We start from the raw sequence: 16652 nt of genomic DNA on the forward strand, positions 1-16652 counted from the left end.
GAACCTCCCCACGGCGCACGCTCCAGAAAGAGAACACACAAGGAGAAGCCAGAGTTACCTTGGCTGCAGAGCAGCCCCGCGCTCCAGAGCACGACAAGGAACGTGGGGTACGCGTCCACACAGTTTTGGCTGTAGAATAAAAAAAAATAAGGAGAAGAAGCATCAGGAAACACGCTACCGCGGCACCGTCTGAAAATCACCTGAAACCCCAAGCCGATAATCACCATCACACATGAAGCACGAACCCCATTCATGACTCCACTTATATCTACCGGTAGGACCCGGCTGCTGCATGAGACATAGGCAGTGGCATAAAGCAAATACATGCTCAGAATCCATTTAGTCCCTTCCTCAGTGAAGCCAGTCGGAGACTCGGTTTCTTGATGGATTCGTTTTGGCAGGGTTCCTGCTCCTGGCTGTGCCAAAGTGCTTCTTGGAATTGAAAAGTGAGCAACACAGACAGCAGGGCTGTGGCAGCTGTCAGGATTGGGGGTGGGGGGTGGGGGGTGCAGGAGAGAGGAGCCCAACTGAGAAACCTTTGTCAGACACACAAGTCAGCTCAGACCCACAGGCGAGGCTGGGGAGGGGGGGTGGGGGGGGGTGGGGAGATGAGCTTCGAGCGTGAAAGAAACCAGGGTCGATTCAGAAAAGCTGACGCTCAGAAAGGTCTCGTGCTGGTGGTGCGATCGCCGTGTTCAGGGCTCAGTCTTCACTCTCGGGGAGGGGCTCTCCCCTCACACCAGCCACCATGCTGATATTTTACACCCTTTGTCCCCCCGAACACTCACCGCAGCCGTGTGAGCGCTCAGGGTGACTGCATGCGTTTTCTGCGGCTGCTGGAATAGGTAACCCCAAACATCGGGGCTTAAAACAAGACAAATCATCTGGGGTCAGAAGTCCAAATGGGTCTCACTGGGCCACGGTCAAGGTGGGTCAGCATGGCTGCAAGCCCGCTGGAGACCCTAGGGAAGAATCCGTTTTGCCTTGCCTTTCTCAGCTTTTAGAGATCACCTGCATTCCTTGGCTTGTGGCCCCCTTCCAACCTCAAAGGCAGCAGTGGCCGAGAGGGTCTTTCTGACACCCACTTCGCCTCCCTCCTTCGCATTTAAAGAACCCTTGTTAGGGGTGCCTGGGTGGCTCAGTCGGTTAAGCATCTGACTTCCTCAGGGCATGATCTCGCAGTTCACGGGTTTGAGCCCCGCTTTGGGCTCTGTGCTAACACCTGAGCCTGGAACCTGCTTCAGATTCTGTGTGGGTGTCTCTCTCTCTGCCCCTCCCCCACTCACTCTCTGTCTCTCTCTCAAAAATAAATAGACATTAAAAAAAATTAAAAAGAAAAGAACCCTTGTGATCCCATTGGTTCCACCCAAATAATCCAGAGTAATCTCTTGATTTTAAGGTCAGGTGGCTAACAATCTGAATTCCTTCTTGCCATGTAACAGAACCTACAGGTTCCCGGGATTGGGATGTAAAGATGTTTGGGGGCTCTTTATTCAGTCTACCACAGTTACCCTCATTGTCGCATGAGAAACTGAGGTTGGGAGAAGTTGACTAACTGCTGAGTGTCACTGAGCTACAAGGTGATGGGGCCAGGATGCATGTCCTGGTCAGTCCAACTCTGTAACCATATCTGTTAGCTCTTTGACTACACTAAAAAAATAGCAAATATCCTCTGGAGAAGTTGACAGTCTCGGTCAGGACCATCAATATGCACATCCACATTGGTAAAAATCCCCAACAAAGTAGGGCCAGATGGAACATACTTCAACATCATAAAGGCCACATATGAAAACACCCACAGCTAATATCATACTCAATGGGGAAAAACTGAGAGTGTTCCCTCTGGGGTCGGGAACAAGACAGGGATGTCCACTCTCACCATTCACTATTTAACATAGTACTGGAAGTCTTAGCCTCAGCAGACAACAAAAGGAAATAAAAGGCATCCAAATCGGCAAGAATGAAATCAAACTTTCATTATTCGCAAATAACATGATATTCTATGTAGAACACCGGAAAGACTCCACCAAAAAATTGGTAGAACTAATACGAATTCGGCAGAGTCGCAGGATGTGAAATCAATGTACAGAAATCTGTTGCATTTCTATACGCCAATCATGAAGCAGCAGAAAAAGAAATCAAGGAATTGATTCCATTTACAATCACACAAAAACAAGAAGATACCTCGGAATAAACCTAGCCAAAGAGGTAAAATATCCGAGGTAAGATACCTCAGAATAAACCTAGCCAAAGAGGTAAAAACCTAACCAAAGAGGTACAGATATTTTCTACGACTCAGTCGTATATCATTCCACGACTGATTCTGTAGAACAGTTATGGAATATCTTGAAAAGGACACAAAGAACTGGAAAAATATTCCATGCTTATGGACTGGAAGAACAACCATTGTTAAAATGTCTATACTACCCAAAGCAATCCATACATGTAATGCAATCCCTATCAAAATACCACCAGCATTTTTCACAGAGCTAGAACAAACAGTCTTAAAATACGTATGGAACCACAGAACACTCTGAATAGCCAAAGCAATCCTGAAAAAGAAAAACTAACCTAGAGGCATCACAATTTGGGACCTCTAGCTATATTACAAAGCTGTAGTCATCAAGACAGTAAGGTACGACACAAAAACAGACACATAGATCAGTGGAACAGAATAGAAGATCCAGAAATGGACCTACCACTACATGGTCAACTCACCTTTGACAGAGCAGGAAAGAATACCCAATCGAAAAAAGACAGTCTCCTCAACAAATGGTGTTGGGAGAACTGAAGAACAAGGTACAGAAGAATGAAACTGGACCACTTTCTTACAGCATACACAAAAATAAATTCAAAATGGATGAAAGACCTAAATGTGAGGCAGGAAACCATCAAAATCCTAGAGGAGAACATGGCAGTAACTTCTCTGACCTCGGCGGTAGCAACATCTTACTAGACATGTCACAAGAAGCAAAAATGAACTCCTGGAGCTTCATCAAGATAAAAAGCTTCTGCACAGTGAAGGAAACAAACAACAAAACTAAAAGGCAGCCTACAGAATGGGAGAAGATATTTGATAAAGCATTAGTATCCAAAATCTATAAAGAACTTGTCAAACTCAACACCCCAAAAACAAAAAGACACCAGTTAAGAAATGGGCAGAAGGGGTGCCTGAGTGGCTCAGTAGGTTGAGTCAGTTAAGTCAGTCCAACTCTTGATGTTGGCTTAGGTAACAATCTCACAGTCAGGAAATCGAGCCCCATGCCAGGCTCCTCACTGGTCACGGAAACTGCTTAAGATTCTCTCTCTTCCTCTGTCCTTCCCCATCCTCAAAAAGAAAGGAAAGAAAGAAAGAAAGAAAGAAAGAAAGAAAGAAAGAAAGAAAGAAAAGAAAGAAAGAAAAAGAAAGGAAGGAAGGAAGGAAGGAAGGAAGGAAGGAAGGAAGAGGAAAAAATGAGCAGAAGACATGAATAGATGTTTTTCCAAAGAAGACATCCAGATGGCTAACAGACATATGAAAAGATGTTCAACCTCACTCATCATCAGGGAAATACAAATCAAAACCACAATGAGACACCACCTCACACCTGTCAGAATGGCTAAAATGAACAACTCTGGAAACAACAGATGTTGGCGAGGATGTGGAGAAAGGGGAACCCTTTCACATTGTTGGTGGGAATGCAAACTGGTGCAGCCACTCTGGAGAACATATGGAGGTTCCTCAAAAAGTTAAAAATAGAACTACCCTACGACCCAGCAATTGAGCTCCTAAGTAGTTACCCAAAGGATACAAAAATACAGTTTCAAAGGCAGTGCATGTACCCCAAAGTTCACAGCAGCACTATCAACAATAGCCAAACTATGAAAAGAGCCCAAATGTCCATCAACTGATGAATGGAGAAAGAAGACGTGGTATACATAAATACAATGGAGTATTACTCATGCTATGTGCAATGACGTGGATGGAGCCAGAGGATATGCTAAGCAAAATAAGTCAGGCAGAGAAAGACAAATACCCTATGATTTTACTCATATATAGAATTTGAGAAACAAAATAGATGTACATACGGGAAGGGGGAAAAAGAGAGAGGGAAACAAATCACAAGGGACTCTTTATGATGAGAACAAACTGAGGGTTGAGGGAGGGAGGTGGGTAGGGGATGGGCTAGATGGGTGATGGGCATTCAGGGAGGGCACTTGTCGCGTTGAGCACCGGGTGTTGTATGTAAGTGATGAATCACTAAATTCTACTCCTGAAGACAATATTACACTATATTTTAACTAACTATACCTTGGATAAAACCTTGAAAAAAGAAAAAAAAAATACACGCACATCCGTGGAAAAACCACCTTACAAGACATGGAAGCGTGAATGGGGAAGGGCAGCGCGATGGAGTGGAAAGGGCACGTGACTAAGGTTTCGCCTCTGACCTGACATTCACCATCTGTTTGTCAATGGCAAAATAATCACTTTGGATGTAGTTTTCCCACCTGAAACACTAAGAGACTGATAGTAACTCTAAGATCCACGTAAGCTTTAAGAGTTGATGCTCTAGTGAGGTGGTCCTCAAAGTGTTGTCCCTGGATCAGCAGGCATCCGGAATACCTGGGAACTTGCTAAAACCGAAAGTGTTAATGCCCATCGGAGACCTACAGAATTAAACACTCAATAGGTGGGGCCCCGAAATCTGTGTTTTAACAGGCTGACTGTTTTAACAGGCCCTCTAGGTGACTCTGAAGCACACTCAAGTTTGAAAACCACTGGTCTAATGTCACTCAAACTAACAGGCAAAGCAAAGATGCACTCTTCAAAGCATATTTGGCCTTTTATCCGAATTCCTTCCTTGGATTCCTTCATCTGGACCCTCCCTGATCTGGTTCTCATGGCTTTCCTCCTAAATCGGCGACGGACCCTTATTCAGACTGATAGCGTCTCATGCCTCAGTGGTACCATTGAGGACTCTGGAATGACTGAGCCCTGGTCCATCCCCCACAGAGAACCCAGAGAGGATGTGCCGTGTCCCTGGCCACAGGAAGTTTCATGTCCCTCTCATGATCAAAAGATCCGCCACCGGAGAGGTCAATGAAATTAAAGGTAAGAAAGCAGTGTATCCTACCCTGGGATACAGGCACAGGGGAGAGAGCACAGCCCCGCTGAGCTTGCTGGGTACCCAGGGGTTTCACTGATCTAGCGGACACAGTAGTACTTACGTAAGTACTTCTGTGTCTCATTCCCAAAGGTGGAGAAGAACAAAAGGGAAAATACAAGTCCTTTTCTCCACGAACACATTGATGGTGTGGTGCATCATATTGAACACAGCACAGTGACCTGTCCACAAACCCGGCAAGTGCCTCAGAATCAGACCCGGAGGAAGGGCAGGAGCCTTGAACCAACTTATCATTTGGGGTGAAGTACTCAGCGAACAAACAGGTCCCGTACGCAGCTATGGAGCGCCCCAACGTCACAGCTATTACGTATTAGAGGAACAAACTCACAGCCTTGGGACTGAGAATGTGACCCTAGAAAACTAGGTCACATTACTATTTATTTAACTGAATAATGCTCTATGTCTGATGAGATCTAATACCTGAGGCTCCAACAATTTGACGATCTATTAATGCCAAAGATCGCCCCTACGTCCTCCTCATTCACATGCTTCTGGTTTTGTTTGTATTTGAGTACTGGTTTGGGCTGGGTGATGCAGTTTTTCAAAATGCTTAATTATCTAAGGAATTTGCTCATTAGAGAGAACGGTATAGTAATGTGACATTGGATCAGTCCTTCAATCATTCCTGCCTGTTGTCTCAAATCACCCGGGTCCCTCATAAAACACGGTCTGTCTGGATTGGAATGAAACTCCCAACTCCTGTCCCTCGATCTAGCTCAAGCCAGTCTTTTTCCCATCCAGAGTCTCTGACCCGCCTTCGATCCACAGCTCCCCACGCATATGTTCCTCCTTGGCAGAGAGCCACCGCCGGGCTGAATTCAAGTGGCATTGGTCAGTGACAGGGCCGTCCCTTGAGGTGGAGCCGGATGGATGTTCACACGCTCTTTAAAGGCACAAAGCCTGGGTCCGATGCCTACTCTGCCGCTGCATGAGTGCACTGAGCCTCAGTTTTCTTCATCTATAAGAGGTGAGTGGAGGGGTGCCTGGGTGGCGCAGTCGGTTAAGCGTCCGACTTCAGCCAGGTCACCATCTCGCGGTCCGTGAGTTCGAGCCCCGCGTCGGGCTCTGGGCTGATGGCTCAGAGCCTGGAGCCTGTTTCCGATTCTGTGTCTCCCTCTCTCTCTGCCCCTCCCCCGTTCATGCTCTGTCTCTCTCTGTCCCAAAAATAAATAAACGTTGAAAAAAAAAAATTGAAAAAAAAAAATTAAAAAAAAAAAAAGAGGTGAGTGGAGACGTAAGTAATTACCCCCCTGGCTTATGAAAATAAAATGAGATAGAGCAGTGCCTAGCCCAGAACAAGCATTCAATAAACGGTGACTGTTACCTCTCCAATGTCTTCCTTCTTACAGTCCCCAGTGGAAATGCCTTTCCTGCGGGCAAATTATTATTACTCCAAATTTTCTTTTGTGGAGGGTTTTGTGCCGTTCTTTCTTTTTTTTTTTTTCAACGTTTATTTATTTTTGGGACAGAGAGAGACAGAGCATGAACGGGGGAGGGGCAGAGAGAGAGGGAGACACAGAATCGGAAACAGGCTCCAGGCTCCGAGCCGTCAGCCCAGAGCCCGACGCGGGGCTCGAACTCACGGACTGCGAGATCGTGACCTGGCTGAAGTCGGACGCTTAACCGACTGCGCCACCCAGGCGCCCCTTGTGCCGTTCTTTCTACGAGACAAAACTGACAGACCCATCTTGGCCCTCTTCATTTCCCCAGGTCTGATTCTGAGGCACTTGCCCGATTTGTCGACAAGTCACTCTGCTGTGTTCAATGTGATGCACGACACTCTGTGTGCTCACGGAGAAAAGGACTCGTATTTTGCCTTTTGTTCTTCTCCACCTTCGGGAATAAGTGCAGGAGAACTTACTAAGGGTTTTGTTTAGGTTAACTTAAAGCAAGTAAATTATCACTAATAATGGTAATAGTAGCTATACTAATGGATGGAATCAATGCAGAACTATTAGCTTCAAGTTATTTACAAGTCCACCCTACTTAGAAGTGAGCCTAAAGCGGATTCTGAAGGGTGCCTGGGTGGCTCAGTCGGTGAAGCGTCCGACTTCAGCTCAGGCCGTGATCTTGCGGTTCGCGGGTTCAAACCCGGCGTTGGGTTCTATGTTGACAACTCAGAGCCTGGAGCCGGCTTCAGATTCTGTGTCTCCCTCTCTCTCTGCCCCTTCCCCCCCCCTCTCAAAAGTAGATAAATGTTAAAAAAAATAAAAATAAACAAAGTGGATTTTCAGAAGTGCAGGGGAGAAGGGATATTAGGGTGGCATTTTCCAAAAAATGCATTTTGTGAAGCACTAAACCCTGGATATGATCTGCCCAAAAAAAGGGATGGGGGGGTGTATCTGTACTTAAAAAAGACTTCCTCTTCTTGGAGAACCAAGAATCACAGTGTTCCTCAGTACCTTAGAAGTTCTCAAAAGTCCTGTTTTACAGAACTTGCTCTCCTCTGTAATACCTGTTACCAGCCCAGGAACGTGTAATCTATGGAACATGTGTAGAAAATTACATTTCTCCAGAGACCCGTCACCTCTCTGCAGCCCGTGCTTACCAGCATCATGGGGAAGAATCTTGGGTCAGTTTCACTGAGACTTTTCTCCAGAAATCAAGCTCTGTTCTAGCTGTGCTCATCATCTGGGAACAGGGCTTTGGACTACGCCTTGCACACGTGAACAGAGTCAAGGTCAAGATTCTTTTTATCTCTCAAACCCTGACTCGGCTCTACCCTCGTAGACCATTAACCGGGGCCCCGTTGGAGCCGATGGGCCACACCCAGCCACGATACCCGTTTATCAACGGCCCCCCCGATCTCGAACCATCTGCATCACTCAGCAGTCATATTTGGTGCTGAAAAATCTGCATCAGGCGTTTCAATCCACCAGCATCATTTATCCTTTACGCTAGTTTTTCTTTACAGCCATGGTCTGGAAACATTTATGATCTCACACCCCATCAACCAGAAGATCTGATTGTGCAACCCTGTGACGGGTATAACATACACACCGCTCTCAACCTGTGTATTAAAACCGAGCAAAGCTTAATTTCTTATTTTTTTGATAGCAAGATTAAATCCCTGTTCTTTTCTTGCTGCACATCCACGGCTCAGCTCGCACCGTCTTCGGTGCTTTGGGGGCCAGACGAGTCCCTGTGACACAGGACCCCTTGGCAGGAACTTCCTGGCAGACGCAGGCACACCGGCGCCTCTGGGTTCTGCCAGCACATGGTGGCCCATGGCCCTGATCTTTCAGCCCTTGGACAAACCACCACAGGCACACAGAGTGCCGTCAGCTGGGTCAGGGAGGAAGTGGTCTTTGTAACAGAACCACAGCAGCATCTGGGCCGCCTCCCTCTTCCAGAAAATTCTCCGTCTCTCCCCCTTAGCTGATCCCACTCTGCAGCTCCCTCTCCTCCCAACTCTTGTGGCTCTCCTCCCACGGAGGTGAAGCACAGACGCGTGGCTTTGGGGAGCTGGGCCACGCGCCCACACCGTGGGGACCCCCGGCGCAGCCGGGATGGGCCACCACGGTCCTCCAGCGCCTTCTTCCCTCCCGGAACCCCGCAGCCTTGCGGAACTTCCAAACCGCCCTCCCAAATGACGCAGCGCAGCGGCCACCAAAGGGCGACTTCTGCAATTTGGAGGCTGGCGCCCCGGGCCAGGTATGGGCGGAGCCGCTCCTTAGGCGCAGAGCCAGCGCCCTCCCCTCCCCCCCCCCCCCCCCCCCCCCCCGCCCCGGGGGACGCGGCAGAACCCAGAAGGCCTGGCCTCCTCCTCTTCGTCTCCTCTTCGTCTCCTCTTCGTCTCCTCTTCGTCTTCGTTGCTGCCAAAATGGAAACTGAACTTCCGCACGAGGTGAAACCACCTCAGGCCACCTGCGCCGCCCGGCTTCTCCGGAACGGAGCCACCCGGTGCAACTGCTAATAACGCGGAGATCTGGGCAGAAAGAAGCTTCTCCTTCCCAAGTAGTCAAATAGCGTCAATGTGCCCTTCGGGGTTGTTTGCAGAGAGCGTTTTGGGGCGTCCCTGATCAAAGGGACCTCTCGCACCTCTTCGCACCTCTCGCACGCAGAGTGTCTGAGAGGCGCTCTCACGGCTCCCCCTGCAAATGGCACAAAGACAGCGATGCGCCCTACGTACGTTCCCTGCGCTCCTTTAAGTGTCGGTGTCTAAAAATGGCTTCAGACACATCTTTAAACTTTTCCGACTGATTCTGAGAATTAATACCCCGAAGGTCCACATGTTAAAAGAGAAATATCCCCGTAGGTAGTTTAGCAAACGATTTCCCTGAGACCAGACTGCTGGAATGACCCTACTGGGGACAGCAGAGTGTGAGCGAGGGGGGCCCCACGGCAGGTGGCGAGGGCCTGAGTGAAGGGGAGGTCTTGGAGGGGCTTCGAGCACTCGGGAGTGGCCTCAAGTCCCGAGCCCAAAAGGCAAAGGGCTCAGAAAGGGTGAAGGGACCTGGATATCAGCCTGTGACAATTTCCTTGGGTATCCACGACTGCCCCTGTGGGAAGATCTCTGCGGCCATCAGAGCCACCTCCGAGTTGAGACTGAAGGCCAGCTCCTTGGCCAGCTCCTCTCCGAAGCCTTTCCCCGTGACAGGCCCCTGGTCACAGGCACAGAGAAGCAGACAGGCCACTGCCTGAAACTGCTGTTCAAATACATTCTGCGTAAAGGAAAAACGCGTGTGTGAATAACGTCCATTCAGATTTGCATCCCGAGTAGCTCCCATCTCCTTCTCTGAGCTGCTCAGGTATTTTCAAACAGCTTTTTTATTCAAAAGTAAAGAATGGCGGGGGGTGGGGGGGTGGGGGGGTGGGGGGGGGTGGGGAGGAATTACACAGCTCCCCCATTCTTTCTGTTCTTGTTCTGGTTGCTCAAGGAGAGCGGGCGTTACCAAAGGTCCTGGCACACCTCCGGAAGTCCCCCCAAGGGGGACGCAAGGGACAGTGAGCTGAAGGCTGTCACCATCGCGTCCCACCTGTTGCCCCCAAAGCCAGCCGATGAGTTTGCATGGCTGGTTTGCATGGTAGTCCCTTTGGACGAATTCCCCAGGAAGTCGGTAACGCCGTGGCTACGTGACTGGCTCAGAGGCTTCTGGAGCACGGGGGAGCTGCGGCGATCGCACCTCTCCCCACTCCCGCCCCCACTACCCCTAATTCCTTTCTTATTAAGATGACCAAGGGTGCCCCCAACACCCCCCACCCAGGTGAGGTTCAATCGTCCCTGGGAGCTCTGCCTTCCTGGCACTCTGAAGGTCGACCCAGACAGACATGTAGCCTTGACGGTGGCCTTCACTCCAGTAGGAAGGCCCCCTTTGCCCAGGGCCCCACTCTGTTAGTTTGCAGTATCAGGGTTTGAACTCACTTGGCAGTGTAGACGCGTTCAAAGGCAAGTGTTCCAGTCCTCTGGAAGCTCCGCCCATTCTGTGTCTTGCTTTCATGCTCCACCTTGTGGGCAAAGAACCCTGACAGAGGGAAAGGTTTGGATCTGGTTTACCATGGGCACGTTCATGAGCCTGTCGTCCCCTTATTTTACTAGAACGTTAAATGTTTCCTCGGTGTGCCCTCCAAACAGCCCCAAATGTCGTCTGTCAAACGTCACTTGCCAGAAATTCACTCAGCAGCTGTCTCTACTAACCTCTGACTTGCCACGAGCCAGACACTTAGCTTGCATCCGAGAACAAAACACACAAAGGACGTTGGCCTGAGAAGCTCATGCTCTGGCGGGGGTGGAAGAGGAGGAGGCAGACCGTAAACCGCGAACAAAACACTTAGATGAAATTTATCCAGTGCGCCCAGCCGCGGATGGAGGGGAACGCAGAGCCTGGTGGGGGGCCACGTGCGGTGCCCACAGGGTGGACAGAGCGAGAAAGCACTAAGCGAGCCCAGGCCTGGAGAAGAGGATAGTTGAGAAGCGCCTGCCGGATTTGGTGGCGTGACTGTGACCTTGATGTGAGCCGCGGTAAGAAAATCAGAATTCATGCCCATCTCATGAGCCACAAGGAGTCACTGGCAGGGATAAGCTGAGCAAGTGGTGGAAGCAGGAAGCCACTCCGTCTTCTGCATGGGGAGCGTCCAGAGGGGTCAGGACGGGGACAGCGGAAGATAGGGAGCCCGCTAAGGTGGGGCGGTGGGCTGGGGGGGGGGGGTTGCCGAGAAGCCAGAATCCCAAGGGTCTGTCTATAGATTGGATGGAGCGGGGAGGGATAGAGGTCTCTCTCCCTTCCCCTCGTCTTTTACTCCTCTGCTCCTATTTCCAGAATATCAGGGGTCCCTGTGGGATCCCTTTTCATCAGCTTGATATTAGCCTCCTCAAAAAGCTGTGAAATGGATGCCTTATCAACCGTGTATAGGAATAAAAGCCTTCTCTGGTTTCCTTTTGGGCAAAAGCACAGCCGTACCCTAGCAACATGCCTGTCTGGGGGCATAGCAGCTACGGGCCCACTGGTAAGCAGGGGGCGTCCCCCTCCAGCAGACACCTGACGTCTATTCCCTCGATGGGCCTTGTGCCCACTCCGCGGAGTGGGCCATGCTGTCTCCACTTTGTAGACAAGGCCCCAGTGACTCAGGGGGGTTGGGTGGCATTCTCAGAGCCACCCCACTGGGGAACAGTGAAGCTGGGGACTCAGATCCAAGGGGGCAGATGAGGATATTTTCTTCCTGTTGCTGTCACATTGCAGCTCACCGCAGGGGACCCACCAGCCACACAGGGTTTAAGTACACATCTGTCTGTTCTGAATGTCTCTTCTTAGCACAAAGGACAGCAGGAAGTCCTGCTCACTGGCTTTCCAGAACCTAAGGGTTCCGAACCTAAGGGTCCAGAACCTAAGAGGCCCTCGCCTCTGAACAGGTAGCAGAGATAGTATTAAGAAAGTCAGAGGTGATTTCTGCAACCAGCAGCACGACGTGGCTATAGTTCTCCATGCCTGCCTGCCTTCTCTCTCTCCTTGCTCAGACAGACCCCTTCCTAGTTTGAAGGGCTTGCCCTCGACCTGTGACTTCCAGCCCATCCCTGCCGCCTCTCCGGGCCTTTGTCTCATCAGTGTTCTCCCCAATTCCTGAACCTTCCCTCTCTTTTTTCCTCCTTCTCTTGACCCTAGAAACATACTCGGATCTCTCCTACCCATTAAACAAAAAAAGCAAGCCTGCCCCAGCCTACGAGGCTTTCCCTCTCCCTCCTTCTTAGCTACACTTGAACAAATTTGCCTTCCTTTGCCCACGCCTTGCCACCCATTCACACCCCACCCCCGTGTTATCTTCCACCATGTTACAGAAACCTCGAGCGCAGAGACCATTGATATGCTTATCTTGGCCAGCTGCTGACGGTGAGCCAAACCAGAGAGATAGCGCCAGAGTCAGAGACACAGAGAGAAAAGGCTGCCGACCACTAAAGAGCACACACACCACATGCCGGGCACCGCAGGCTACTTTCCCTAGGTTGTTCCATTGCAGGGTGGCTTTGTTTGTTTGTTTGCTTGCTTTTTGGGTAGGCTTCATGCCCAGTGCGGGGCTTTAACTCACAGCCCTGAGATCAAGACCTGAGCTGAGATCAAAGGTTGGACGCTTGACCGACTGGGTCACCCGGGCGCCTCTCCGTGCGATATATTCAACAGACACGCACGGAAGTCATCGTAGCCCCACTTGTCAGTTGAGGAAGCTGGGAGTCAGAGAAGGCAAACAGCTTTCTCAGGATCACATAAAACGATCTTGAGGACTTAGTTAGGCACAAAGTTAATACGAGCCAGCAGTGCGATAACAAGTGTTCAAAAGAATAATGCACCTGTGATTATCTTAATCGGATTGATGTCTGGATCTCAGGAAGAGTGAGTTTCCCTGTACAGGAAGCGTCTGTCTGCATCTTAGAAAGCTCAGGGCAAGATGGGTGGGAGGGTGTAACCCAATGACAAGGGACTCTGGAAACCAAGTCACAAAGGAAATGATACATTGATGACAGGATAGCTGACTCTGTAAACCTAGAAGCAGCAAGCATAGTCCAAGCTTTTCCAGACAATAGAAACAGGACCAGTGGATAGAAGTTACAGGGCAGTAGATTTCAGCACGTGTAAGAAAGAACTTCTTGAGTAGGGAGCTTTTGAATAAATGAATTTGAGGCAATCAACATAGCATAAGCGTCTACTTTTTGGAATTGGATTGAATCTCAGTCCAACCATTGTTCTAGCCTCTCCAAGCCCCACTTTGCTTATCTGTAAAATAGGACCGATCGATCGATAGATAGATATAGATATAATTCACAGGCTGCAAGGATTCAGTGAAATAGTATTATGCCCAGCACAAAGCACCATGCTTGACACAAAGCAAACTCCCAATACACCTAACAAGGGAAAGGGGGAGTCCAGTAGCCGTGAGCTCTCTATCACGGGAGGGTCCAGGCCGGAGCTGTTGAGAATGCTGCAAATAAGACTTCTGCTTTGGGGGCGCCTCCTGAGTCCTGTTTCCACGGCCCATTTAACCCTACGTGGGGCCGTTAGGTCTTCCAATATGGTGCCCGCGAGATTCACTTCGAGTGTGTGTGGTGGGGGTGGAAGTACCAGGGATGGCACAGAAATGGAGGTGTTCCCTGCCAGCTCTCTAGCCCTCCTTGTCCTATGCTCACAAACCCCTGCGAGAGCAGGGCCACGATGTCTCCCTTCCTGGCTTCACGGTAAGAAGAGAGTTGAGGCGGGAGCATGATGCCAGTTCCCACCGCCTTTCCCCACAACCAGAAGGGCGGCCGGAACGGCTCTCCTGCTGGAGGACATCTCTTCTCTGCTGCCACTCAGGCTTCCATGCGTGGGCTCAGTGGCCCTTCCCCTCGGCTCACCTTCTCCTCTCAAGCTAACTAGTTGGGCTGCTTATGGAAATCACTTTCTCCAAATTCATGCTTATTGCCTGCGTGTTTCTGCATGTCAACACTGCTGGCACCTCGGCAGGAGGGGTCGGAGGCCCTCTGGATGCTATTTATAGGAAATGCATCTATCTGCATTCCCTGGGAAACCAGCCTTTGGTGGTTCTGGCCCCGCTTTCTTGGAACGACGTATTTGAAACGTGCTCTGTGCTTCCAGATCTGTGTTTTGCTGGATCGAGCTGGAAGAGGGCCACAGGTTCAAAGATCTTGATGACTGAACAACGTTTCAGAGTCGGAGGGGGAAGTTCTGGGCTCTGGGGGAAGGCTGGGCTCTGGCCTCTTTCTGGGAAATGAGGTTCTCACACAGTGAACAGAGAGCACAGACCCAGGACACCATCACGGACACAGGCGGACCGGACCTCTCTGTCGTGGGGCAAAGACAACGTCTGTGGTGCCGGGCGACAACACGGAAATATTTTTTAAAACTAAGAGGAAGGGTTTGAAGTGGCATTTGGCGGGGCAGGGAGAGAAAGGCACCGTTTTTGCATATTTTCTGAACTCTCTGAGGAGGACCCATGGTTGCAACCTTGAGGTTAATTAGCATTGCAAAGGGTTCGGGACAAGCACTTGAACCTTTGCCTTCGCCTGAAAGCCCAGGTGTAAGCGAGCACAGATATTCTCTTCCGGGTCGTTTGGCTTTGTCTTGTTCCCCGACATGGGCACATTTGACGGTCACAAGTAAAAGGCCTCACCCAGCGGTCTCCACATCACACGGCAGTCCGGGTCTCGGCCTCAGAGGGAAAGCATGGCTTTCATGTGGCTTCAAAAAGAGCCTGAAAAAGTCTCCGGGCCCCAAACGGTGGCTCCACCCTGGTCCAGGTTTGCAGCTCCCCACCGGGCAGCCTTCATCCCGCATCAGCGGCTGGAGCTCTAGCAGCGAGGCCACTGTGTTGTGTCGCCATCTCTCTGAAATGGCCTGCCAAAAGTCAAGGCCCCCACGCCGCGGCTGCTAAGGCTCAGACATTTGGCCGCCTATCATCTCCCCTTCCACACCGTACCAAGGAAGAAGACTTAATCTCATCTGCCAAAAATAATTAGGAACTTCGCCGTCCCCCTCAAGTCGGATCAGGGCTTGCTTTGCACTCGGGGAAAAGCCCGGGACCCACTCGACAGGCCCGGACCGGGTTCTGCATCTCGGGAGCGATGAAGAGACTCTATTCTCACAACAGGAGACCCTGCGGCCTCCCCCAGCTCAGCTCTGAACCGAGAGGCAGCAGTTCCGGGTGACCTACAGCCTTCCAGCTAGCTTAGCCCCATCCACACTGGCCAGTGACAAGGCACTGGCTCCCGGGTCCACCGGTATTTGTCAGTTACGTTGCCATTTACAAGGGGGAGGGTGGGAGGGGAGACCCTACACAGAGCTGGAAAAGCACCGCCCACTCACCCAACCAGACCGGTCTTTGAAGGCTTCCTACTGACCTTGCCTGGTCATCTCTTTTCGCTACCCTTTCTTTCCTGGGACACCCACCCCACAGCTATGTCCCCATAAAGCCAGGACTCTGACCATCACAAGGGCGGGGGGCGGGGGTGTCCCTGCACGTTGAATAAATGAATCCCTTGTTGATTCACAAGGCCAAGGGAGGTCCTGACGCCTGCAGGAAATAGCAACGGACTCGAGGAATGGCAGACTAAACAACCCACCTGTTCCCTCTCGGAGCTGCCACTTTATTGTGTGGGTTTAACATGAAAATGGTTGGGTCAAAAAGCAGCCAACTGTTGTTCCACAGAGGAAACATACAGGGGAAAGCGGTCTCTCTGGTGTGGGGAGGTCTCAGGGAAGCCTTACTCAGGGCTCAGAAGGCTAATCCTCAGCCTCTGTCCAGGTTCAAGTTGGGGGGAAATAACAGAGGATCCCAAACTGGTGAAACATTCAAATGTCCAAAGTGTGACAACAGTGTGTGAACACGTAATAATTACCATTAAGTGGTAACAGCCGCCCTTGGTAGTTACTTTCCTTTTTCCTCTATCTTAATAAACTGCAAAACACAAAGCCACTGGAAATACTTAGAAAAAGAAATCTGTGGCAGTCCTAACTCGGAACTTTAAAGAGAAAATGCTACACGGTCTTGTCTTTTTCAGGTCCCGGTACCTTGCGTATTTCTTTCTTCCTTGCTCGGTTTTCTTAAGTGCTAGCGAGGTGGATGGAAATGCAAACCCCGCGCAAGAAAAAATGTTTCCTCTCTCTCTTTACATTAATAGTTCATATATAACGCGTATGAAAAATGCTTCAAAACTACACATCGCTAGGAAAAAAAAAAAAGTATTACAAAGAATCTCTTTCTTCCAAAGAAGAAAGAAGCAATACAGAGATAAATGATAATAAGGTGATTTCTTCCTCCCACTATCCAAATTCAATTTTTTTTTTTTTTTTTTTAGCCTACAGGTGACAGGTAACGTCAGTTTCACTGAAGTCAGCCCAGCTGCACTTAACAAAAGCCCAGTGTCTTGAGACAACATGTATTTCACTTTCCCTTTCTAGGCTTCTTGCCTCCCACCCGGTCTCTGGCCACAGTAATTAATAGTTAAAATGCTGACTGCAGACACTTTAGTAAGGGTTTTTATAAAGCTTCTAGATCGCA

At 49.9% G+C, this 16652-nt stretch overlaps 1 protein-coding gene and 1 long non-coding RNA gene across 2 annotated transcripts in view; both read right to left on the bottom strand.

The window, feature by feature from the left end:
• Positions 1 to 16652, bottom strand: part of ALOX5AP (arachidonate 5-lipoxygenase activating protein) — a 29240-nt gene that overhangs the window by 12185 nt on the left and 403 nt on the right. The window contains exons 2-3 of the mRNA XM_025924854.2: positions 10534 to 10633; positions 59 to 129 (exon numbers count right to left, since the gene is read on the bottom strand). Of these exons, the coding sequence (XP_025780639.1) occupies positions 59 to 129; positions 10534 to 10633 (171 nt within the window). The remainder of the gene's footprint in view (positions 1 to 58; positions 130 to 10533; positions 10634 to 16652) is intronic.
• LOC147584849 (uncharacterized) lies at positions 5501 to 6600 on the bottom strand. Its single transcript, XR_015253847.1, has 2 exons — positions 6493 to 6600; positions 5501 to 6126 (listed from the first exon to the last, which is right to left on the bottom strand). It is a non-coding gene; the product is annotated as an uncharacterized LOC147584849 (long non-coding RNA).

Source organism: Puma concolor, chromosome A1 (assembly GCF_028749965.1).
Source record: "Puma concolor isolate L17-30 chromosome A1, mPumCon1.1.hap2, whole genome shotgun sequence".
NCBI classification, from domain to species: Eukaryota; Metazoa; Chordata; class Mammalia; order Carnivora; family Felidae; genus Puma; species Puma concolor.